The 26,231-nt window shown below is 40.6% G+C and overlaps 1 protein-coding gene across 1 annotated transcript; it reads left to right on the top strand.

Moving 5' to 3' along the window:
- The first annotated feature begins 857 nt into the window (after positions 1-857).
- On the top strand, positions 858-24,669 carry rhpn1 (rhophilin, Rho GTPase binding protein 1). The gene is made up of 16 exons (XM_011474276.4): positions 858-1,053; positions 1,215-1,305; positions 5,964-6,079; positions 9,306-9,434; positions 11,564-11,639; positions 12,288-12,365; positions 12,477-12,601; positions 16,302-16,468; positions 16,580-16,767; positions 16,847-17,003; positions 17,294-17,419; positions 18,345-18,539; positions 18,633-18,709; positions 19,579-19,725; positions 20,596-20,748; positions 21,605-24,669. Exons 1-16 carry the CDS (start codon positions 1,034-1,036, stop codon positions 21,812-21,814), a joined length of 2,055 nt encoding a protein of 684 aa, XP_011472578.1. The 5' UTR covers positions 858-1,033; the 3' UTR covers positions 21,815-24,669.
- The last annotated feature ends 1,562 nt before the right edge of the window (positions 24,670-26,231 follow it).

Below are 26,231 nucleotides of genomic sequence, written 5' to 3'. Positions count from 1 at the left end.
GACCAAGAACCAGGGATCACATCACATCTGAGCCTGGGGGTGTCCATGTTCCTCTGGTTTGGGTTCTGGTCCTTGCCCCTGAGCGCTGGGCCTCACCAAATTTCCAACTGTGGGTGAGCCTGGTCGGGCCATGTTTACAACACTTCTTGTGGACCCCCTCTTCCCCTGGGTGTTCTCCTCCGGGGCGGGGATGGCTGCCCCCTGCCTTGCGCTCTCCTGGACCAACCATGGGCCAGGTGGGTGGCTGCCTGGAGTATGGGGCGGGTCTCCGTTGGGGGGTCCTGGGTCGTACGTGGGATTGGGGTGGGGGGATGCCCAGAACTCCTGGGTGGTGGTTTATTAAGACATACCTCTGGTTTGTCAGAAGATTCATAACCCCTGTTGTTAAAGTAAAATATGTCCAACACAAGAGGCCTTCAGCTCTCATCTGTTTGCCCAGCTGTTGGACAGGACAAGTTAAAGAAAAAGGTCATAGCTGAAGAAAGCTAAAAAAATGTAGGATTTAAGCAGCAAAAAATGGTGGAAGATACTTTTATAAAGAAATTAAAAACCGGGAAAACAAAGGATTGAGCATTCAACCAATTAAAAAAAATGTTTTATCGAGTAACTACTATCATTTCGACATATCCCACACTCAAGCCATACCCTTTTTGTTACTATGACAACAGCTCGCGGAGTACAGGTTCCCCCTTAAACAACTTCTAATAGGTCAGAGTCTTCTGGCGTTTGGTTCTTGCCTTTCTTTGATTTGCTAAGTTTTCTGTCTTTCAAAATTACTGTCTTGTGATTGGCTCAATGTTTTTCTAGAGGCCCGCCTCCATAAACAGGCTCTCGCGGCTGCCCCTCAACTCCCCGACAGTAACACAGAGAAGGTTATCAGCGAACGGAGAGCAACAACAGCCGGGCTGCTTTCAGAGCCAGATAAAACATTTTTTTTCTGCCGCTAATTTGCTTCACGAATGCAGTTTTTGAGCTTTACATAGTTTTCGAGGAGGTTTAGAGAAATGTAGGAACTTTTCCGGCGCCGGTAACGATGGAAGACCCTGGTACCAGGCAAGTCGTGTTTACCTCTAAGCTAAGTATCAATCTTCACGTTTGAAATTGACCGGGCTGGAGTCGTCTGTCTTAAACATAGTTTTGAGCATCATAGTTTAAAAGTTGTGTTTGAAATGATGCATTAAACGTGAGTGAAGGATTGCCCCCATAATTTTCAGGGAGTCGTCTCTGTCAGACGGCGCCCCGGACGACGATATGCCCCAAAGTTTGCCCGATGAGAGCAGCAGCAACGGCGGGAGCATCCGAAAGGTGAGACAGCTCTATCATCCACGCGGATTGATACATTTGAAGAAAAATAACCATGAAAAAAGAACTACAGTACAGCTCACGATGCATTCAAATGACCCAACATGCATCCAAAAAAACAAAAGTAGCACCACAAAAATGTATTCCTAAATCAAAAATTCCCAGTAACAACAACAAGCAAAACTAGAGTATTCTTTGTAATCTTTTCGAAGAGTGTCTGTCTAGATGTCTCATTTACCAAAATGATTTTTTAAGAATGACAGGAGTCCTAAAAAACGACACTTTTTTTCTTTTTACTTTGGCTAGGAGCTGCATAATCATAATTAAAGCATCACAGGGAACATTTCTAAAAAGGTTCAAAAGAGAATCGGAGTGGGACTTCAGTAGTGTTGTTGCATCCACTTGACGTTTTTTTAAGGGTGTATTCAGATATTTAGACTGGACACATTGGGTTCTGTTAAACTAAAGTGAACCAGAGTTCGTTTCCCTCAATAATCTGGGACAAATTTTCAGTCTAAAGAGAAATCCAAATGACATCAGTATTTGATGTGACCAAACCAACAAAAATGCTTTAAGGTACACCTGCACACCGCTTCTGAAAGAACTAAGCTGGAAGGTTATCCCAAACATCTTGGAGAACGAATCACAGATCTTCTGTGGCTGTAGAGGCTTCTTACATCTTTCTGTCTCCTCATGTAGTCTTAGACACACTCCATGATGGTGAGATTAGTGCTTTGTGGGACTGTGTCATCACTTTCAGTACTTCTTGTTCTCCCTTACACTGAAAGTAGATCTTTCTGGCTTTGCATGTCCATGCTTGTGGTCGTTGTCCTGCTGCAGGGTAAGTTTTGGGTCAATCATACTGATGATTTTGCATGATGGACAAGTATCTGCCTGCATATATCAGCATTAAGAACTCCATTAATTCTATCAAATCCCCAACTTTATTTACAGAAATGCAGTTCCCCGTGCTTCACTCCTTCCTGCAGATACAAATTATTATATTGCTCTAAAGTCCTTTGACTGATACATCAAATTTTGACTCATCAGTCCTGAGCCCCTGCTGCCATTTTTCTGCACCCTAGGTCTTGTGTTTTTGTCACTTGGGCTTGTTTCCACATCTTGGCTGCTACTCCTCCACAAGAACCACTTTGGCCGGACTACTCTATGTATGTGTATCTGGGTCCCACTGGTTTCTGCCAGTTCTGAACTGATGATACTGCAAGACATCTTCTGATTTCAAAGGGTACTGAGCTTGATGTTTCCTTCATCTGCTGCACAAAGTTTCCTTTACCAACCTCTGTGTATGGAACCCTTAAAGTGGCCCTTGAAGCTTATTTGTGTTTCTTCAGAAGAGCTTGAAGAGCACATCTTGTTATCCCAGTCTACTTTGAGATCTTGGTCTGGGAAAGACCTTGCGGATTCAGTAGAACTGTCTTGTGTCTTGTTGCTCAATCTTGACTTGAATTTATCTTTCTCAATCTCACTTTGGTAGCAGAGTTTTTTTTGTTCATTTAGTTTTAAGCCTCTTTTAAACAATTGTCTCTGTTTAAGTTCATGACTGGGTTTCAGCCTACATGTGCCATTAATGATCATTAGTACCTTTTATAGTGGTTTTGTTAGATTACCTGACTATGATCATCTTGGTGCAAGTGTACCTATGAGAACTGATACAGATTTTCTTTTGTTTGGCCACTTTGTCTTTGTAAATTGACACAAATAAGCAATCTTTAGTTCTATTTATGCAACCGTTCTCTGCCTTCAATATTTTTTCACTAGTGGTCTCTCGCTATATCGCTGTTCATCTTTTGCCTTTTGGAAGTTTACACAAGAGAGAAAAGGTTTTTTTTTTTTTAGAACAAAACCCCCACGATAAATGAGAGAACACTGTAAACAGTTTAAAGTGAAATAACTAACAAATTCTCACTTGCACTTAGTTCTCAAGTGTATCTGTGACAGCCTGAGAATACTGAGTATTGTGAATCTTAACTTTAGAATTAATTCTGGATGTTTCTTTATTTTTTTTGGCATTTTTTCCAGAAGGGTTCAAGCAGCTGGATGGCACAGTTGGCTGTGTCTAGGACTGGCACATGTGTAATCAGGGTTCATTTCCCAAGGATGAGCTTCATCCGTTTCGGGGCCTTAGGCAAGACCCTTCACACTGCTGCCTATCTATGTAGCCTCAAGGGGGTCAGAGTCTAGGTCCCCCTGTGCTGGTCCCCATCCCGGATAAAATACCAGGTTGTGTCAGGAAGACCATCTGGCATAAAATATCTGCCAAACCACCGGTCGAATCAGTGAAAGTGAAAGCTGATTCGTTGTGGTGACTCCTGAATGGATATGCCGCTAAGTTAACAACATTCCGGAAGGGTTAAGTAGAATCCAATGTGAGAAGAGTAAATTTAATCTGATTGTGTGACATGTTTGGATAGAACACTCATTGTGGATGTCGGTGAATTAAAACCATTCTCTATCTTAAATGGGAAACTGGTTAAATGAATGCAAAGAAAAAAAAAGTTCAGATGAAACCGATCATTTTTTGTGGCTTTTCTCTAGGCAAAATCAGAGTTTGCCAGAATTTGAGCAAAGACAGAGTGGCAGCAGAAAAGTCTTAGCCTTAGTCTTAGACTTATTAAATGCATTAGGCCTTTTAAAGCATTACATTTCCCTAAATTCTGGTGATTATTTTTTTCTTTCAGATCAAGGCATTGTGACTTCCTGTCACACAAAAAAAACACATTTTCAGGATGCACTGTAAAGGTCATGAACTGATTGTAAATCGTTTACCCCTAGCTAGCTATTTAGCTCATGCTCGTCAGTGTAGGAAAATGGGAAAGTACAAATTCCTAGAGAAATGGCTTATAAAATAGGGATGACTTGTGATGGTTAAAACAGCTTAATGGAAATCCTTGTGGGGCAAACTATTTTCTGAAAGACATTTAAAGTTTGCACAATGGGGATCATGGGGATCAAACTGCATGTGTAGAGCAAGAAACCGCAGATTCCGACTGTTTGTTTTATTGTCTTTGTACATGCAGCCTTAAATTAGACCTTAAGTGATCCCTAAAAAGGTCTGAAAAAATCCTAAATGTAACTTTTGTAAATCTGTAGAGACAGTGTCAGAGTCACGTGGACGCCTTTAGACTTTTATTGGAGAGTTGTTGAGGGGCATCCATGATTCAGACCTCCTGGTGGTTGAGCCGAGGTGGGAGCTCGGCCAGAAGCCTAATCCACAAGCACTCAGGATTACCTGAGGCGCACATGCTCAGTGTAAACCAACAGAGTGAGAGGACGGAGAACTGAAAAGACTGATGAAAAGAAAGAGGATGAAACATTTCTGACATTTTTGGAGGCAGGACGAAGAAGGTTACTCTGCTTTACTTCCAAAAGGAACACGTTGGACTTGTTGAATTTTTTAAAGTGACCGCTGAGGAAGATGTTGTTGGGCGTTTGGCCTGTTGAAGCTAAATTTTAGATCTGCCATAATCAGAACTAAAAAAAAAGGTTTCTCTTAATGTTGAAAAGCAGCGAGTTCTTGCTTGTTCAAAAATACAGAAAAAAATCACTTCAAACATCTCAAACAGAGACATTTAGAAACAGAAGAAATACAAGAGTAACTCAATAAGTTTACTTCTTTACACAAGGCTATCTACTCCATTAAAGCAACCGACTTCTTCATCCTGAGACATCCAGAGGTTATCATCTGTTGTTCTTCTGAATTGCTCCTTTTTTCCCCCAACCATTGAATTGTTTGCTTCATTTTTCAGAGAAATATATGTCGACAATTCAGTTTATTTTCTGATTGAAGAGTTTCTGTGAATGCGGCAGGTGAAGTCTACTTAGCGTGCTGACCTCACAGCAAGGCGGTCTTTTCCGTGGGAAGTTAGCGTGTTTTCCTGGGTGGATTTCCTGCAGGGATTTTGGCTTTTTCCAAGTCCAAAGCCAGTCTCTGGAGGTTGATGGTGACGGAATTGCCCCTTATGGGGCAATGTGAGCCTGAGTCTCTGTCGTGAATTTGCACTTTGCATGCTGTCCATAGAAGGAATGCACTGGTTTAGATTAGAACCGCATTTTTAAACACATTAACCAACATTCAATATGCAATAAACCTTCTTTTTTGATTATATAGCAACTAAAAAACAACTAAGTTTCACTTGCGGAAATATTTCAAACTAAATTAGTACAATAGACACAAACTATTCCAACTAAAGAAAACCTGAAGGGAAAGAAAAAGTAGTAAAAGGCTGTTTTGTTTTTGTAACTTTTGGATTCATCAAGCAGGTCAAATCCAGTCCAGATTTGAATCTAAAGCAGCTTCTTTTTGAAAATGTATTTATTTTTGTTAGAGTTAGTTTGCCATTGGTATTTTAAGAGTTTACGTGTTACTACATTGGAAGTCTTAAAAATATTATTGTAACACCTAAAAAAACCTCCCAAAATTGCACTGGCATGTTTTTCTAGAAGTAAAAAGGGTTTAATTGATTTGCAGTGAAACTGTTTTGTTAATGAAAGCGTGCAACAAAGATTATATTCCCCCCTGGAACCGAGCTTAATTTGTATTAAATGAAATGAGGTTTCATTAGAGAACAGGTCACTTGTTCAATTTAGAAACAAACATCATGTTTCCATTTTTTGTTTGTTTTTTGGATTTGCCCCTGCAGGGCTGTGACCCCTTTGCTCAGACTCAGCGCAGTAAACTGCAGCATCGACGAGCGCGCATCAACCAGCAGATCAACAAGGAGATGCGCATGAGAGCCGGAGCCGAGAACCTCTTCAGGTAAACTCAGAGGCAGGCATGTGTGGAGATTAGTGGATCTACTGGGTTCCAGCTATTGGGAAGGGTTTGTGGTCAGGGCTTTTTTTTACACCTCAGACTGTGTCAGCCTGCCAGAACAAGACAGCTTATTCCAACAAATATGATGACTGAGTAATAGCTGTTTATTTCCAAATAAAAGTCTAAGAAATTACGGCTTCTTGGAGGTTCCTATTTGGAACGCCGGAAAAAGGAGTTACTCTAGTTCTCATATACAGTCAGTAGTTATAACTCATTGATTGGTTTAAAAAAATCTTTGTTTTAGGAGAAAATGTGTCTCTTTGCTAATGTGAAAAAAATGAACTATTCTGTATATTTTTTGCTGCTTCCTTGTTTCTTGGATGAACTGTTGATGGTGAAAATGGAATAAAAAGACGGTTAAAAAGCTTTTAGATTTCTAAAGAAAGTCCATCCAGGTTTTCCTTTAGACAGCAAATTTGCTTCTATGCATGTTCTGATTTGCTTCCCACTGTTGTTGCTGCTGCTGCCGTGTTCCAGCATGAATAAACCCGAGTGCAGAACTTCAGTGCAAAACTCCCTGAAAACAAAGCTGAGGACAACCAGAGGAGGAGGAGGAGGAGGAGCAACTTAATTAAAGCAAGCAGTTGCTGCCTCCTTTCTTATTGACGCTGTGCTTGAATACCAGATGAACCAAAGGAAACAAACAGTATCTATGTCTATTATAAAACAGCAGTTTGTTGTGTTTGCAGCTTTTCCAGAGCAGCATGTGGCTCTGTTTGGATGTGAAGCTTTAAAATGGATCGCCCCGCCAACAGAGGATGAGTTATATGTTTTAAATAACATTAAAAGAAAAAAAACGATTAGAAAGAATCCTATTCATGAAGATGAGTTTATTACAAATAACCTCAAATGGCACACCGTAGTTTCTGCTCTTAAACTGGCTGTTTTCATGAATGCTGATGACTCCATTTAATGGAGATAAAAAGCTCCCCTGCCCTTTTAGTTTGGGCTCTCGGTCAGAGACAAAGCGCACCCCCACGCCGCCTGCAGACCTGTAATCAGCCGGCTTTGTGCCCACCCCCCGTCCCGTTCCCAGGCAGAGATTCCCAGTGAGCTGAGTTGCGCCGAGCTCATCCCCCACTTATTTGTCTGGCAGTCAGAACTTTTTTTTTTTTTCCTCTCTCGCCCACCCCCTCCATGCACAAACACACGCGTCTTGCTTTTCACCGTTTAGTTTACTTAAAAATGTTTTCTATATTGTATTTGATAAAGAATTGTTCATAAAGACCCTGAGTAGTGCTTTCGATTTGGTGCTTTTATTTTTTTTTTTGTGCAACGGCTTGTGTTAGGTAAAAAACAGACGTTTCTGCGAGTTTCCCTCCAGTCTTTACTGAGTCATTTTAGGTTGCTGCAACAAGCTGTAGTTCCTGATGCATCAGGGGTTGGAACCAGAGCGAGTTCCCTCTGAAGCTGCAGCTTGCCGTGCATGCAAGTGGGTGTGCATGAAGAGGATATTTGGCAGCTCATTTGAAGCTGACTAATCAGATTGTCTTTAGTTTGATCCCTCTGTGTGTGTGTGTATGTGTGTGTGTCTGCATGGGAGCGCATGCACACACACAGATGACTGAAAGATACTGGGAAAGGGAGTGACCAGTACATTGGACTGATTTAAAGTACAAACAATAAGCTGTTGGCTCAGGTTTTGTAGAATCACTGCAAAAAAGTTCTTTCATATACATTATTGCTTGAATACCATGAAGTTCATAAAGTAAACCAAAATCAGAATGTTTTGTTTGTGTGCACATAATTACACACACAAATCTCACCTGAGAGGAAGAAAAGCTGTTCTGAAGTTTAGAAGAATTTAAAAAGTTGAAAGTTTGAGGAAAATGTGAGCCAGCTATTTGATTGTGTACTTCAAAGTATTTAAGTTGTGTATATTTGTCTTTTGTCTAGCTTTGCTCTTCCTGTCAGTCGCTTCAACTTGTCAGTGACACATTCTTTTAGTCATCCTGATTTTCAAAACCTTTTCTGAAAGAGCCTTAAGACGCAGTGTTTTCCTCCTTTCTCAGCCATTGTGCATCATCATCTATCACCGTAGCAACCAGAGATGCCTCAGATTTCCAGGAAAAAGCAGCTTAAGTCCCTCCCTCTGTGTTCGGAGGAGGGGCGGGGACTTTCACGGCCTGAATGGGGACAGGGAATAATGGAGAAGGAGGGAGAGCTGCATAAATTAATGAGCGGGCACTTTTGTCCAGCCAGCACAGTAAAAAGTTTTTTTGTATTATTATTATTTTGCTTTTTTAATTTGAAGTTAAAATGTAACATTATGTTTTTATACAAAGTATTGACATCCATGTTTGACATTTTGAAAGATTCCGATGATCTTTTCATCTATTTTAAAAGCCTTCCCAGTGGTCTTTTAATCAAAAAATCTGTCCTTTTCTAGGACATAGTTTCTGCAGAGCGGCAGGAGTTCTTTAGAAATTCCCCTCCGAGTTGTGGGCAGGACTGTTTGTGCCGAACGAGCCTGCCCCTACCTCCTGACTGTTATACACGCTGTCCCACTAGCTTACAGCCTCTCACAGCCCCAACTTAACATCACCGGCACAACAAAAACGGCGAGCAATAATGAAGCTATCCAGCCGTGCAGTTTAGATCCAGATTCCAGCTCAGACGAGGAAAACAAAGACGTTCATGGATCTATTTGTCTGCAAGTGGATGCATCAGAATGGAGCCAAACGGGGAGCTCTGGCCCACCCATTGTATTTTGTACATCACAAATACAATCTTTTTCAAATGGCAGGTTTTCATCGGCTCCTGCTTCACAACAATTTGAATAGAAAAATACAATTTAGGGTTAGTTTTTTTTTTAAATATCTGTCCTCTATCATCAGACAAACATGTTAAAAACACCAAAAACATAACTTCTATCTGAGTGGATCTTTAAAGTAATCAAATTCTGGTATGTGAGGCTGAACTGGTTGAATGACTTAAAACACTTCCACTGCTTTTGCAGAATTTGTGTGTTTCCATCATGTTTCCCTCAAAACACTAAAGGACATCATTACAGGATTGTGAAAACAGCTTTGACGGGATTCATCATTTCTCCTGTAGGTTTTCATTCAAATGTACTTTTAAAGTGGTAAAATAAAGTTTTCTGCTTTGATGAAAAGATTTTCTATCAGTGAAAAGTTTGCATTTCCACAAGTACCTTTTTGTGCTGCAGAGCAACAACCAACAACAAGGTGAAGGAGACAGTGGCTTTGGAGCTCAGCTTTGTCAACTCCAACCTACAGCTGCTCAAAGAAGAGCTGGAGGAGCTCAACAGCAACATGGAGGTCTACCAGACTGACAGGTGAACACACACACACACACACACGCACACGCACACACACACACACACTGAACCTTAAACTACCACAGTTCCACAGATGTTTTATACATTCTGGTGAGGGAAATACTCTTTTTCTCATATTTATCTTCTGGTTAAAAGAAGATCTCACGAATCCTGCCTGGAATATCTGCACTTGTTTTGAGGTCTCGCTGTTTAGCAGATTTTTTACGGTGCAATATTGCATGCTTTTCTTTTTTTATGTGCACTGTGTTCTGTATCCTGATTGGCTCTTTACCATTGTACAGGCTGTAAATAAACAAACCTGTATGGCGGAAGCAGGTGGCGTGCACATAATATCATGTTGGTATACCACAGGGTAATCCCCTGGAGCTCAAATGTTCATGCATGTTTTTCTACGGGCATGCTGCGGTTGACAATCGTAGGGAGCAGTTAAACCACCCACAAGGATAAGTAAGAGTGAAGAGGTGTTACACAGACACTTTGTAGTGATGTTTCATCTACTATGGCACCAATGGAGTGCACACCAGCCTTTAAGTGGCCTCAAAATGTGCCTTTAACCCGGTCGGTAACTGGCCACAGAATTTTGACGGCAATCAATTTTACCAATAGACTTGAAACATTTTTAAGGGAAGCATCTGTAGAAATTCACAGCTCCTCGTTTCTCATTTCCAAACTTGACCTGCTTGCAGATCCTCAGTGGGACATGGCAAGGAGAATCTGCAGAAAGACCTTACCCACACATCTTCTTTGAAGGGATGTTAGTGACACACTGGTTAGAAAGCTAGTTTTTTTTTGTTTTACGTGTAAATTCTGATACCTCTAGGATGTATTGGTCAATGTTTGGATCAAAAATGACCTCACAGAGGGACTTCTGGGATCTCATGGAGTATCAGCAGCATAGCGGAACCGTTCTCTCACTGCAACAACGTTTATTCCATGTAAAACTCCTTTCCTCGCTCATACTCCACACAACATAAGTTGTGATCTAATGGGATAAGATAGTCACCAGGCTGTAATAGAAGTGCAGATATGCCCAAAGCTGAAGATAAATGCGCTTCGGCTGCTAAGGCTAACACCAAACAGGACCAAGCTAGCATCAACACGGCAGATGGAATGGACCAGGCCGAGACAATTACCGCAGTAAAGGAACTGAAAGCACAAATCAGGGGGAGGAAGAGAGACTAGATCAGGGCTGGCCAACCTTGGCCTTCAAGAGCAACCACAACCCTGCCTGGTTTCTAGTTTCCCTGACCAGCTTGCTGCTGATTAGCTGAGCCCAGTGATTCTGACTGAACACACCTGGTTTAGGTTGTCAGCATCAAGCAGTCCAGGGAAAGCTGGAAAACAGGCAGGATTATGGTTCTGGAGGACCAGGGTTGGCCAGCCCTGGACTAGAACATAACATTGTCCAACTCGGGCGAGAAGTAAACAATATTGCCACCAAAATGCCACAAATGGCGCTTGTAGCACCCACATAATATTTGTATTTACAAATGTACAGAGCCCCCCTCCTTACCTTTTGTTCTGTCTCATGATGCTTTTAGTAATTAGATTTATTTTTTGGGTGTTTGTTTTGGAACTTTTCACATTTTACTGCCTACACGTTTAATGTACATAATGTATGTGTTACAGAGGTGAAAATAAGAAGTTTAAAAGAATGACTCTGCAGACACACAGTGACATGCATCCATTCAGAGCTGTTCCTACCCTTCTAGGTCACACTAATTAAACTAATGAGAATTCTGAAAACAGGCCTCCATTATGCTTCCACATTTTTACTGCGCATCATCAGGGTGGTTCTGTCCGTGTCTCCACAAGAACAGAACGTTTCAGTGGGTCATCCTCGTCTCTCTGGGGTCATGTGGAGGATAAATCCCCCGATTATAGTGTCGTTGCTGACCCTCGCTGCACGCATGCATGCTTGTGTGTGGAAACTGTGAATGGGAGGGGAACCATGAGGCGAGAGGGCCACGAAGGTTAATGCTCAGCTTTAACTTTGCTCGTAAACAGGGAGAAGCACAGAGCATGAAACCTGCTGGCTTTAAAGACCAGCAGATGGCTTCTCTCGTTTCCCCTCAGAAGCAGCTCAGTGTCCAGCTAACTCGTAAAACCATTATGTCCTTCCACAGTGAGGCTGTTAAAGTTCCCATGATCCCTCTGGGCTTAAAAGAAACCAAAGATGTGGACTTTACCATTCCAATACAGGTGAGGGGGAAAACTAAACTCCTGTTTACGCCGTATTTTATTCATTCTTTGATCAAATCTGTGCAGACAAAAACGCCTGGTTTCTCACTGGATTGCAATTGCTTGTGTTTAATAAGAGATATGCAATTGTGAGAAATACCAGTTATATTTTTAACCGAACTGTTGGTGACAGTTCTACCTTCTGAATTCAACTTTAGCTTTTGGACACAACTTGCACTATTTTCAGGAGAAAATTGGGCTTAAATTCACAGTAACGTCATAAAACTGTTGATGAAATGTAAGATAAAAGGTTCGCCTAATTCATGGAAATTGAAATTTACTGTCATTTCCACAGAAAATGATTGTAAATTTCAGTTATTTCTAGCATTTTTTTTCTGGTCCCAAACTTCTTATCTAATTGTTCATCTAAACATGTACTTGTTCTATTCTTTTCAAATTTCCCTACACTGTCTTTATACACAAATACAATTTAGTTTTTTGGCTCCTTTGTTGGATCATTTCAAAGATTGCCATGTTACAAATCACTCACTAGAAAGGACAGGAGAATACCAGCTCTTTACCTTCTTACCCTCAAATTTATGATTCAATAAACTCACAAGTTTACGATAGATCTGGATCTTATTGTTTCTGTCTGTGCTCTTCTCTTAGGACTTCATCTGTGAGCACTATGGAGAGGACAGCTCACAGTATGACAGAGAGGTCAGGGAGCTCATGGAGCTCCGGCAGGTAAAAACGTTCCTCTTCCAGCTTCAGGTTCTGCTGCCGTTAGCAAACCAAACTGGTCTGAAAACATCTTGAGGTTATCTGCTGGTTCCACTTGTGTGTGTTGTGTTTCAGGCCATGCGCACTCCCAGCCGTAATCAGGCCGGCCTGGAGCTGCTGATGGAGTATTACAACCAGCTTTACTATGTGGACCAGCGCTTCTTCTCCGCTCACAGGAACCTGGGTGTGCACTTCCACTGGTACGGCTCTTAAAAAGCTTAGTTGCATCCCATCTCTGTACAGCTGCAAAAATTTATGGAAGAGAGCTTGATGTTCAGATAATGACAAAGAGGTTCCATCAGAAATCCTAATATTCAATTTAAATCTTGAACTAACTTATACGCATCAAGTTTTTTTTTTTTTTTTTACTGACCATTAAACATTTGAAATAGTTTGTCTGTTGCTATTATTGATCGTCATATCGTCTGCAGGATCTTAAATTAAAACTCGCCAGTTGCCAATTGTGAGCAAATTTTCCATTTGAGTAAAATTTACAGGACTACCTGCCACTTTCCGATTAAATCTTTGCACCAAACGACAGAATTCCCCCCATAATTGCGGGGATTTGGGACCAGAGACACCCACCAATATGCAGAATCCGCAAATACGGAAAACCACCCAGCCCCACCCACCCCTGCGGCCGAAGAATGTCCGTCTTCTATCCTTACTCATCAAAAACCCTTCTGAAACATTTCACCCTTCTATCTCCCCTCTCTAACATCCCTCTCTCTCTTCCTCCCTGCTTTTCTTTTCCGTCCGGTCCAACACAGAAGGTTTTCAAATATAATTAAACTGAATAAAGTTTGGACTTGATTACAAAAGGGGTTTATTCAGACATATCTCTGGTTTGTCAGAAGATACATAACCCCTATTGTTAAAGTAAAATATGTCCAACACAAGAGGCCCTCAGCTCTCATCTGTCTGCCCAGCTGTTGGACAGGACAAGTTTAAAAAAAAAAAAGGAATATTGCTCAGTCCAGCAGCAGCGTGTTTTAAGCGACATTTCTTCCAGAAGAGGCCAGTTTCATCTATCATTTCATTCATCCAGATGATAATTATTCTCCACTATCATCTACTTCAGCGTTTCAGGATATGTTCCGGACGCTTCTGAGTCAGCTGATGCCATTTCTCCATGCAGGAACACAAATTACAGTTATCAGTTAAAGCATTCAGGAACAGGTAGAACCAGCTGTTGCCCGCTGTTAAATATTATTTAGATGCCGGCATGGAAGCAGATGATTCGGCGCGCTCTTCATCTCTGCTCCCCTCCTATGAAATTTGGGCAGCACCTTCCTCAAAGGCAAAAGTCTCTAACAAGTGTCTTGAGTTGTCTGAACATTTGTGATGAACTGGAGGAGTCATGTGACTGAAAATAAAATCAGCAAACATGTGAAACCTGAATAAGCGGAGGAACACTCTACTGTATTTCTCGCACTAAAAGTCGCTCTGGAGTCTTAGTCACAACAGCCAAAAAATTGATTCAAAACAAACAAAAAAATATATATATAAGTCACACTGTGGACTATAAAACTTTTAGGATTCATTAATTTTACAAAACATGGGAACAAAATCAAACATTTTATTTTAACATGCTACCGCTAGGTGATGTCATCAGGAGACATGGCAAAAACTTTCATAGTTATGCTGATGACACCCAGTTATATGTGGCTGTGTCTCGTGATGACATGGGACCCATTGATGACCTTTTAAGTTGTGTTATAGATATTGAAACATGGATGGGAGAGAACTTCTTAAAGCTCAATCAAGACAAAACTGACATTTTAATTATTGGTCCTGAAGCTGAGAGAGAAAGGGTCCAATCCTATTTATCAACTTTTAATCTGAATGTGTGCAATAAAGTAAAAACCTCGGTGTGATTTTAGATGCAGATCTTAACTTTGAAGCACACGCAAACCAAGTTACAAAGACTGCATTTTATCATCTTGGAAATTTTGCCAGAGTGAGACCCTTTCTCTCACAAGCCAGTGCTGAAATATTAATCCATGCTTTTATAACTTCTAGGATAGACTATTGTAATGCTCTTCTTTCTGGTGCTAAGAGAAATACTGTAAACCGGCTGCAGCTTGTTCAAAACTCAGCTGCACGCCTTTTAACCAGAACCAGAAAGAAGGAGCACATTACTCCAATTTTGAAGTCTTTGCACTGGCTCCCTGTCAGCTTTAGGATCGATTTTAAAGTTCTTATATTAGTTTATAAAAGTTTACATGGTACTGGACCCTCATTTTTATCAGATTTACTTTTAGTCTATGACCCTCCCAGAGCCCTCAGGTCCACAGGTGCAGGTCTGCTAGTGGTCCCAAAGGTCAGAACTAAAACCCACGGCGAGGCCTCTTTTCAACACTGTGGACCTCGCCTGTGGAACAGCCTGCCTGAGGACGTGAGGGCTTCAGCCACTGTGGAGGTTTTTAAGAAAAAACTTAAGACACATCTTTTTAGTAAAGCTTTTACATAGTTTTTACTTGTCCACATGTTTTTATTCGATTTTATAAAATTTTAACAGCTAATTTTATTTGTTTTTATTTTAAAGGAGGGATGTGTATGTGTTGGGTTCTTGTGTGTTTTTATTAATTCATTTCTTTTATTATTATTTGCATATATTTTTATTTTTATTATTATTACATTCTTTTTACTTTGTTTATTATTTTAACTAATATATATATATTTTTTTTATCTTATTTGTTTTATTTTTTCCTTTGGTAAGCACTTTGAGATGCTATGAAGCATGAAAAGCGCTATATAAATAAAGTTGAATTTGAATTTGAAGTTGAATTTAAAGGTAAATCATATTAGCGGACTAGATAACAAAAATAGACTGAACAATTGCACGCTTCACGCTTCACACACTGATGTTTATTTGGCTTTATGAAACAGGAGGAATCTAGCATATTAGCACAACATATGAACAATTATTCAAATAACCATAGCATAAACAACATGCTACCAAGTCAATTAACCTCTTTACTTCAATTCAAATCATCAATTTCATTGAATTTGAATATTTCCTCCTCTGTGTCATTTTCTGAACAGTTCAGCCCAACATAAGACTGAGGAGTTCTTCTTCTGCGTTGCTGTCACTAGCAAATACTGATAAACTCACCTACAACCTACTGGTTGTTGCTATTTATTTAATGAAAAACTTAAAAATAAGACACACCCGAATATAAGTCGCACCCCCAGCCAAACTATGCAAAAAAAAAGGCGACTTCTACTCATAAAAATGGTAATCATGTTTCTTAGCGATGCTATTGATGAATTTCTTTTATACTCCTCCTCTGCTGTGTGTGCGTGAGGTACACAAGCCCACAAAATGCCATCCTCAACGTCACTTCTGATGATTATTGTTTATGTTGCGTTTAGATCAAGCAGCCTTCATAAAGAAGAAATAATGAACTGGTGGATAGACTACAAGTACAATAAAAAAGTTTTAATTTGGAAATGGGGATGTCCTAAGACTCTGGCTACACTATCATACTGATGCTATGCTAATGAGCGCCTCCATGTGTCACCACGAAGCTAAAGCAGCAGCCTCCAAACTTATAGGGACCACATACGGTTGAAATCGGATCCTTGGTCAAACTATATTTAACCATGCAGCTAAGATGTAATCCTTAGTTAACAGTAATTTGTGGCAATCTAAGGTTTTGATTTATTACAAAGCCAAACATAAAGCTTCTGGTTGCATGTTAAAATAATTTGAAAAGACCTACATCAATCTGTTACTTCTGACTTTTGCCTGTCAGGATTTTTTCTCAGCGTAATTTCAGTTTCAGGAGTTGATTCATTTCTTTTAGTTTTTAGTCACAGCATTTTTATTTGTTTTCAGGTGCATTTGCTAAAAAAGTCATTATATGTCATTAAATGTGTGCATTGGTCTCTCAGGTACGACTCTCTAACAGGCGTGCCGTCATCGCAACGCGCTCTGGCCTTTGAGAAGGGAAGTGTGTTGTTCAACATTGGCGCTCTGTACACGCAGATCGGAGCGCGGCAGGACCGCTGCGCCACAGCTGACATTGACGCAGCCATCGATGCCTTTCAGAGAGCAGCAGGTCCCAAGAACCCCCCTGTCTTTTCCATAAACTACTCTAAATTTTGAGAAAAGCCTTGTTTTCAAATTTCTTTCTTAATCAACTATTTAATTAGTCTTATTTTGTGTTTAGGAGCATTTAATTACCTGAAGGAGAACTTCTCCAATGCTCCGAGTCTTGACATGAGTGCGCCGTCTCTCAGCATGCTGGTCCGGCTCATGCTGGCTCAGGTGCAGGAGTGTGTCTTTGAACGCATCGCGCTGGCCTCGCGGAGCGCTCACTTCAGCTCCCAGCTGCGCCTCTCGCAGGAAGCAGCACGGGTGAGTTCACCTGCTTCGCCTGCGCCACCACTGTTTGGGGACAGTAGCGCACTCAGGCATGTACACGTGCGCTCTGCAGGTGTCGGACGTTTACCTGCTGGTGCAGCAGACCATGACCCAGCCTCTCATGAAGGATTACGTGCCTTTTCCGTGGGCGTCCATGGTCCAAGTCAAATCGGAGCACTTCCGGGCGCTTTCACACTACTATGCTGCAGCTGCTCTCTGTGAGCACACATGTGAGTCAGACGTTCCAACGAATGCGGCTTTTTATTCTTCCTAATCTGCTTTCCTTTGTTAATTCACAGAGATGAGTAAAAACACAACAAATAGATTTAATGTTGACTTGATCTGTGAGGATTTCTTTTTAAAGATTTAAGGATGACTTGACCTAATGCAGAGCTAAAAAGCAAAATCATTTAAATATGTTTTTCTAGATTATTGTCATTTAAAGAAGAGGGTTTGTTTTCTAATTCATGGTCCAAGTAGCTAAAAACAACTTTTTGTATTTGTCTCATATTTTCTCCAGTGTCTGCTAAGGAGGAAGAGGGTGATCAGGAAGCAGAAGAGGCGTTCCTCGGCTTCTACGCTAACGTTCCTGCGGGACAGTCGCTCCGGCAGGTTCTACAGGATGCAGAAAAAAGGCGAAAGCTTGGTGATTTTGATTGATCAGAAAAGCTATTGTCACGTCTGCTCTTATGGGTGGATCCAGGCTGTCTGATGGGAAACAAATGGCCAAACTCATACGGGACACACAGGGACACGAAATGTTAAAGTCATAGACCGTAGATGAGCCCTTAGAGTGGAAAATAATGCACCATTTTTTGACAAGTTGCTTCGAGTAGCAGGACGTACAGTAACTAACACTTATACAACACGCATGGTAAAGCAAGGACGAAGTAGGTTGACATGTTGTAAAAAAAAAAATCATTTTTCACCCCCCCCCCCCAAAGGGGCCGGTATTTGCTGGTAAGGCGACAGACTGACTGTTAAAAATGAGGAAATTAGACGATCAAAGTGTCTTTCTGTGGTCAACCAGATGCTCAACAGGCACTTATGTATCACCTGCACAACCCATGAGTGGGCCTTCAGTATGAGGTCAATAACGGGTCAGTATTTGCACCTTATGAAAGACTTGAGTGCGCAAGAACACCGTACAACAGCATCACTTGTACGTCATAAGTGCGTGCAACTGGCATCGTCGATATGCTTGCCACACGTGTGACAATCCTACATTTCATTTTTAACAACACCCTTGGGGTGGCCAAAGGAGCCTCGAGGGAACTGCAAGACACACCTGTGTTCCCCTTAACCCTTTAACATCAGAGCTATGTCAGAATCACGTTGGTCTCATAAACCATCAAAGACTTACGCTACGCTAAAGAACATTTGTTATTTAGGTGGTGCCGCTGACGTCCCCGGTGTTAAAGGGTAAAGATGCAGCCGCACCTCTCCACAACCCTCCAAAGGACTGGAGGAGAACCCAAAAATAACTGCAGGGCCTGAATAAGGCTAAAAGCTTCTCATTTCATTGCTTTCTCATCTAGTTTCATAGGTCTGACTGATCTGCTCTCTTTCAGGTAAAGCTCACCTGCGGTGCGCGCTGATCCGACACGAGGAGGCCATGCGTTTGCACGGCCTGTGCAAGATCCTGAGGAAAATGGATATCCTGCAGGACGTACTGTCCCTCGCGCACAAGCGCTCTCTGGACAAATACTCTGCTCTGGATCGAGAGGACGACTTTGACGAAACGGCTGAAGCCCCCGAGATCCAAGGTCAGAAATTCTGCAGAACCAGTCGCTTCATCTGGTCTGTGCTGTAGTTCAGATCCAGACAGTTACGGTGTCTCCTCCTCCTCTTTACGGCAGCTCAAAGTCAGCAGAAACCCGACGTCACGCCACCAAACTTCTCTACAGTTCAAGTAACGGACATCTTCCAGAGGCTGGTGAGCTGTGCAGACTTCAGCTGTTGAAACCTGTGTCAAACCACAAGGACAGTTTCACACAATTGTGAGAGGAAGCTGCAGAGCAGATCAATGGAAACACAAAAAGAGGCTTAGGGGAAAAAAAGTTCTGCTTAAACATCTGACCATCTCACAAGTTGAACCTGTTTATCTGATTTTGTGGGTTATAATAATATTAATTTAATTCAATTTTATTTGTCTAGCCTAAAATCACAACAACAGTCGTCTCGATGGGCTTCGTGCGGATATTAATAATGGATTAGATTTATCCGCGCTTTTCCAGATGCTCAAAGCACTTATAATGCTTACAATGTGTCCTTTATTCATTCACTCCTCATTCATACTTGGGGATGACAGAGGCGTGGCTGACAGTTCGCACCTACGGCCCCTCTGACCATCACCGGGACATTCATTCACACACCACATTGGAGGCAAGGAGGGTGAAGCACACAACGACTGGGGATTGGGGAGAGCAGGGATTGAACCGCCGACCCTTTGATCATTGGACTGCCTGCCCAACCGCCTGAGCCACTGCTGTCCGACCATGTAATTCAAGCATCAATCATCAGAGAACATCGAGATTTGACCCAGATTTGGTCCCACGTCAACTCTGTAGGAATCACAGGAGTTGTTTGGCAAAAAAGCTTGAACAAAAAGTTCAAGGATTCCACCAACATTCTCGGTTTTGTTGTTCATCCCTCATTCTTTACAGATGAAACCTCTTTTTAAAAAGCTTTTCCTGCAGAATAGGATTTATTGTCATAAAGCATAAAAAGCAACAGAAACACAGCCAGAGAACACCGTTCTATTTAGAAGGATGTGAAGCTAACTGTGAATGCCACCTGCTGCAGGGGCCTCTGTCGGTGTTCTGTGCGAGGGCCCGCTGGGGCCCGGTGCGAGTGATCTGCCTCCAAAGGAGGGAAGGAGGTCTGGGCCTCACCCTCAGAGGAGACTCCCCCGTCCTGGTGGCAGGAGTGGTTCCTGGAGGCTGTGCAGAGGTAGGCGACGGCTGAAGCACCTCAGGAAAAAAGACATTTTACAAACCAACCCTTTACATCATGACTCATCATCTTACTGTGAAATAATGACTTTGTTTTAGAAAATACCGTTTACATGTTTGACTTGACAAAAACAATTTGCCAGAACAGCAACTGCATTGTTCTCTGTTTTTAGGGTGTCTTGTCTATTATGAAGTCCTCTATCCCAGTAAATGTTACCACTGACATCTTTGTATCTTGTGTCAAGTTTAATAAGTTGATTTAACAAAAACGTACCAAAGTCCGTCAGACTTTATTAACTGCACTGACAGTAATTCCAGATCTTGTTTGTGAAACGCTGCATGTTGGCTGCAGAAGCGTGTTCACCAAAGCTGGAACTCCGAGCCGTGTTTGCACCACATAAACAAACAGACGATAGCGCTAAAACAAACGTTACTGTGACCACGGCAACTCCCAACTTTGTTAAGAACACGTGAATAAAATAGTCCAACACTGCTACACGTTAGCCACGTTAGTGTATTCACAAAACACCCAAACTATTCATAACTCGTAAAAAAAACAGACTGACATTTTGACAGAGCGCCGCGTACCTCTCCAAGTCACATCCTTGTTAATAAGGACTAAACGAGAATGAATCCATAAGTGAGACGCTCCGGATTATAAGACGCACTGTCGCTTCGTGGAAAAAAATTAGTCTTTGAAGTGCGCCCCACAGTGCGAAAAGTGTAATTAACAAATGCACTCGTTCAAATATAGAGTTTTTGCATGCTGCCAATAAATAAGTTTACTGACAAAGAGTAAAGATCAGAGAGCAAAGATTTTCTCCACCTGAGGTCTTTTAAGTCTCAATGGGCTGAAAAAATCTTTCAGGAGGCGGGGCTTCGGGAAGGAGACTACATTGTTGCTGTGGACGGCCTGGACTGTAAGTGGGCCAAACATGCAGAGGTGGTCCACCTGCTGAAGAGCTGCAGCGACAGCGGCACGGACATCAGTGTGGTCACGTTACACTCGCACGACACGCAGGTAAGAGTCTGCCTCAAGGCCTCGTCTGGAAAACCGTTTTCTACAGAAAAACATGTTGGAGAAACGGACAAAGTGCTCATAAAGTAACATTTAATGTAAAAGAAAAAAACAATCATACAGAGCATACAGAATGAATGCAGTCAAAGATTGTCACATTCCTGCATTTTACTTTTTCCCAGGTATTCCAATTATTTAAACTGGCATTAGAAAAGGAAAAACAAAACAAAAAAAGCATGTCAAACATGGATCAAATTCAAATTAGGAAATAAAAAAGTATTCCACTCAAACAAAATCCAGTACATGTTTTTGTGGGTTTTAACTGCACAATGGGGAGTGTGATCCTCTTACCTCATTTTATCTGTTGTATCAGTTGGATAACTAGAGCAGAATCCAGATTCTACTCTCATGTTTACAACCTGCAAAAATCATGAGTCACTTTCAAATAACCTGCGTTTCATTTTTGTAATTTTTTTCAAATCAACTCTGAAGAATGATAAATATAGTTCAAAGCCTGCATACATACACACACACACAAGAACATAATGTATAATTTATGTATTTTATTAACTTTATAAGAACATACACAAGTTAGGAAGAAGATATAAAACAATGACGTTAAGAAAAGAAATGTTAATCGCACTAATCCTTCACTAATGAACATCATAACATAAATAAAAGAAAGTTTTTGTTATTTATCACTGGTATACTTGTTTTATTAATATAATATAATATAATATAATGTATTAATAATAAATTATGAGAAAACATATTTTATAATGTTACTTTGTATTAATAATGTGACTTAATACATAATGAAATTGTTCATTTGAGTTATTGTAATCATGTTTGGAAACAGATGGAGAGGAAGGCCATCATGCTTTCACACTGCAGCAACAAAGAGCACAGTAGGCAGCGGCTGATGGGCGGGACCAAGGGCCAGAGCTCCGCCTCCTTGTTAAACTGGAGCAGAAAGAAGAAAAGGGAAAGCTGCACCGTGACCAAGAAGCTGGGAAGCACTTTCAGTTTGTCGTTCGGAAGCATCCGAGACGCTGAGGCGCTGTACTGAACCCGGACTGCAGGGGGCGCACTCAGGGAGCAAAAGCAGTGCACTGCTGGGAGATCAGGACCGAAATATTTGAGAGGAATCTTCAGAGTCCAACTCTGAGCCAGCAGGTCTCTGTCAGACTCACCTGCAGCATTTCATCACAACAGCCTGCAAAGCCAGAGAAAGAATCATCACTTCTCGTGCTAAAAGAACACATTCTTACCTTCTGTCTCTTTGATTCTGAAAACGAACAGCCTATGCTGCCAAATGTTGTCTGTTGTGTTTTTAGACGTGAGCCTAATGTGGCCCTTTTGTTCTATTTTCAAAGTGTTTTCAGTGGTCTTTTGATTTTAATAATGCCGTTTTGAGCATAAATTAAAAAAAAACCCTGCAGAATGGCAACAGTTCATTAGACATTCGCCTGAGTTGTGGGCGGGTTGTGGCACAGAGCAACCCCGCCCCCCTCCCAATTGCAGAGACTAAAGTGCTTGTGCCCCCCCCCACCCCACTAAATTTTCTCCATCTCAAATAAGTTCTAGCGGCTTTTTCTCATCTGCTCCTGATTCACAACAACTTGGATATTGAATTGCTGTATTTTCGGCACTATGGGGCGCACTGGAGTATAAGGTGCACTGTCAACAAACAGCCTATATCTGGACTTCTGTCATGTAGAAGGTGCACCGAACTAAAAGTCCATCAGTAAGTCCGACTTTATGAACCGCGTTATTCTGTTCGCCACGTCAGCATATTTACAATACCTGTAATTCCCAACCTTCTTTGCAGAATGGGAAAAACAGACTGATATCACTAAAACAAACACAACTGGAACTATGCTCAACCCTGATCTTTTTAGTACCACGTTAAAGAAATTAATAACCGCTACACATTAGCTGCATCAGCATATATTGCAATTTTGAAAAAAAAAAAACATTGTGGCAGCACCGTGTCCCTCTCAAAATTGCTTTAACAATAATAATCTCAACAAGAACGAATCAATATAAAAGCGATCATTATTTAACCCTTGTGCTATCTTAGATGACCACACCCTTCCATTGACGTGTTCTTCCTACCATGACAAAGGTGGATAAAGGTGAAAAGATTTCATGTAATCCATGGACACCAGTGAAGATCACAAATCATTGAAGAAAAAAGGTTCAGAGCACTGTCTAGTGGGTCTAGATGACCCAACTCCCAATGTTAAAGTGCCTAGGATAGAACAAGGGTTAAAAAGATTATGTCTTTTGAAGTGTGCCTTATAGTGCAGGAAAATAGCACTCAGAAATACAATTTAAGCCAAATTTTCTTGTTCTTCATAATGAAGAAAAGTCCACAAGAACATTTTAAATTGACGAAAAACTGGATTTTCATCAGACTGGGTCTTTAAAGTTTTACTTGAGTTCTGTTTAAAACACCATAAAGGTGAAAAGCATGAACATTTGGTTTGTGGAATCTGAGCTGATCATTTTTAGCACGTGAACAGAGATGCTCACCTCAGCTGATCCATCTTAGAAACTCCCTTTTTCATCTTTTAATTTACACGTTTCACTTTTTTAAAAGATGAAGATGATTAGAATCACACACGTTGACTTTTGCATTCAGGTTTGTAAAGTCAATAAAAATACTGGATTTGCAGTTTTTTAACAAAAATGCAAAGTTTTGTCGTTGCTGTTTCTTCTTCAGTGTTGGTGCATTTTTATCTGTCCAAATGGATTCAAGGTTGGACTTTTGTTTTTTTTCTTTTTTTTTTCTTTATGAAGTTCCACAGACGCCGTCATTTAAAGCAGAGAAAAGTCCAAATATTTGCTAAAGACGTTTGGCATCGTTCAATTTTGACCAACATTTACAGTAGTGGTTAAATGTAGCAGTAAAACAAAGACTGTCTTAGAGAAAACTGAACTCGAGAGGTTTGATAATGAAATCATCACTTCCAGAATTGTTGGTCAATGTTGTAATGACCTGCAGTGCATTATGGGTATGTCTGCCCAACTATGGTAGCTAGTAAATTGGTGTCAGAAGTGGGATGACTGCTGTCAGACAGACGTGTAGGCTTGGACGGGGCAGAACTCAACTATACTGGACAGCAGAATGCTGGCATGCAGAGATGCTAGCAGCTACTGTGTGAACCGCTCTAGCTGACTCATCCCCACACGGTTCACAACCCCAAGCAGCCAGAAAAACAAAATGAAATGGTACAGTCCACTGGATGTAGTGGAACCATCTCTTATTCCTTTAGACATCTAACCAGCAGAAAATATATAAATGACACTAATATAAATGATCAAAAACATGAATGTCATCCATGGAAGTGACCCACCACCTTGTGGGGCAACTGACAACACAGGCTTGTATTCCCATAATGCACTGCAGGTCCTGCAGTGAGGAAGTGTCAGTACATTATCTTTAGTTTGAACAAAGCACTTGAAGTAGTTTAGATATTGTTGATGCTCTGGAAATCTTTGTATGTGAAAATGTGATTTCTTTTGTGTTTTTTCTTGTTTCGGATCATGAACCACTAAGAGTCTGACCTCTGTTCTGTTCTTCACTTGTTGATGCTGAAGAAAATGTTGAACGTTGCAATTGTATTTAGATCAAATATGGCGTCATTGCAGAATTTATGATGCACAGTTTGACTTGATGTGGGTTTTTGTGTTGCTACAGAGAGCCAGAGAGGACAAAATTCACAAGAAAATGTGCAAAAAAAGGCAGATTTTTTATCCTGAAATTTTTCATAACTTTTTTATTATATAGAAGAAACATTCTGTGGCATTTCTGTGCTTCCCTGAATATAAATTTACCACAACTGTTCAGAGGAATACTGTCTGAATTTCATTTTGAGGATTTGCACTGTTTTATGAAGAAATAAAAGAAAAAAAGAGGATTGCTCCTACTTTATATTTACATTCTGAATGCTGATTCAGCACTGATGCTGATTAGATCTTTATTCTTTAGTTAGTTCAGTTTTGTTCTTTTGTTAAAAGAACAAAACAGAAGTTTTAGTTCCCAAAATGTAACCATAAAAATTTAGCCATTTTTATGCACTTAATCAAAAAATAATTTGTATTTCATTAAACCATTTCAACAAGTGTGTGTTTATTTTTTAGCAATCATTTTTACCTTTTACAGATGATTTCAGTGAACTTCCAACATCTGGAACAGACGCAGCTTCTATGCTCACTTTCAGAATAAATATGTTGCAATTGTCCGTCCTTCAGATGCGTCTCCTTTAACTTCTGAGTTGGATTCCAACATTCAGTTAAAACGTGGTCAATGTCTGAGCCAGTAAAGCATAAATAAGTAGTACATGGAAAACTAGATTTTCAGAATCAGTTATTTTTGTACCTGATCTTTTTGCCTTTTTTTTTGGTTAAATCTGTCTTGTTGTTTATACCCAAGTGTGGAAATCCTGAAAAGACACAAAACGACTCAAGAAATCGCTCTGAATGTGGGTCAGTGGGCATAAATGTGGTGGCACAAACAATTTGAGCTCCTCAGGAGCAAAATAAATCATGTAGGATTCTAGAGTCATGCACTTTGGACCCTAAAGGAACCAAAACATCCGAATCTCCTGGTGATACTGTGGTATCAATTCCTTCAAGAGCTCCTGGTTCCTTCAGCTGCTACACTTTCCACTGTCTGTCCTCTCAGTTTGTGTACATACCGTGGCAGACAGCGGTATTATTAATTTGGCTTTTTTTTTTTTCATTGTTAAATACAAAGATTAGGCTCCTTGAGACGAAACATCGTGTTTTTAAAGGATCCCTTTGTTTCAGTTACAACCACACAGGGTGACATAAAAGACAAACTAAATAACAAAAAAGCAGTAACATGTAAGTATCACCTATCAGACATACACACATCAAGATTCACCTTGACAATATTCAACCTGCTTTAAAGTGTTAAAAGAAATCTTTTAACATCTTGAACTCCAGATTGAGTAAAAGTAAAGACTTGTGTGATGACAGCATACACTGCTACATCCAACTGGAAATTGTCATATAGCCCCAGAAACAACCCCTGTTTTTTTCATGTCCAGTGATCCAAAGATTCTGGCAAGATTTCATAACTGGCTTTGTCAAAAAATTAACAACATACAATTAATAGAAAAAGATATTTTGTTTTATAACAGTAAGTTGCCAAAAGAGACAATAAACTTAGTGAACATCCTCCTGCTTTTGGGAAAATATCATATCCATAAGAAAAAGTGGAAAAAAGATCGGCCGAGCCTCCTGTGTTTTAACAATGAAAGTCAAATTGTATTTATCCTCATTGAAATGTATTCACAACTCAAATCGTTTCATTGATGATATTTGTAAATCTGCTACAGAATGGTCACAAATCTAGGGTCCAGATTGTTGATTGCCTTGCATTTTAATCTATGCTGAACTTATTTTTAAATCTTTTATTCATGGATACATTGCTGTTTTGTGTTTTTTTTTAT

This window comes from Oryzias latipes, chromosome 4, assembly GCF_053564925.1.
Source record: "Oryzias latipes strain Hd-rR chromosome 4, Olatipes_Hd-rR_3.1".
Taxonomy (NCBI): domain Eukaryota; kingdom Metazoa; phylum Chordata; class Actinopteri; order Beloniformes; family Adrianichthyidae; genus Oryzias; species Oryzias latipes.
This window is presented reverse-complemented; position numbering and strand designations above follow the sequence as displayed.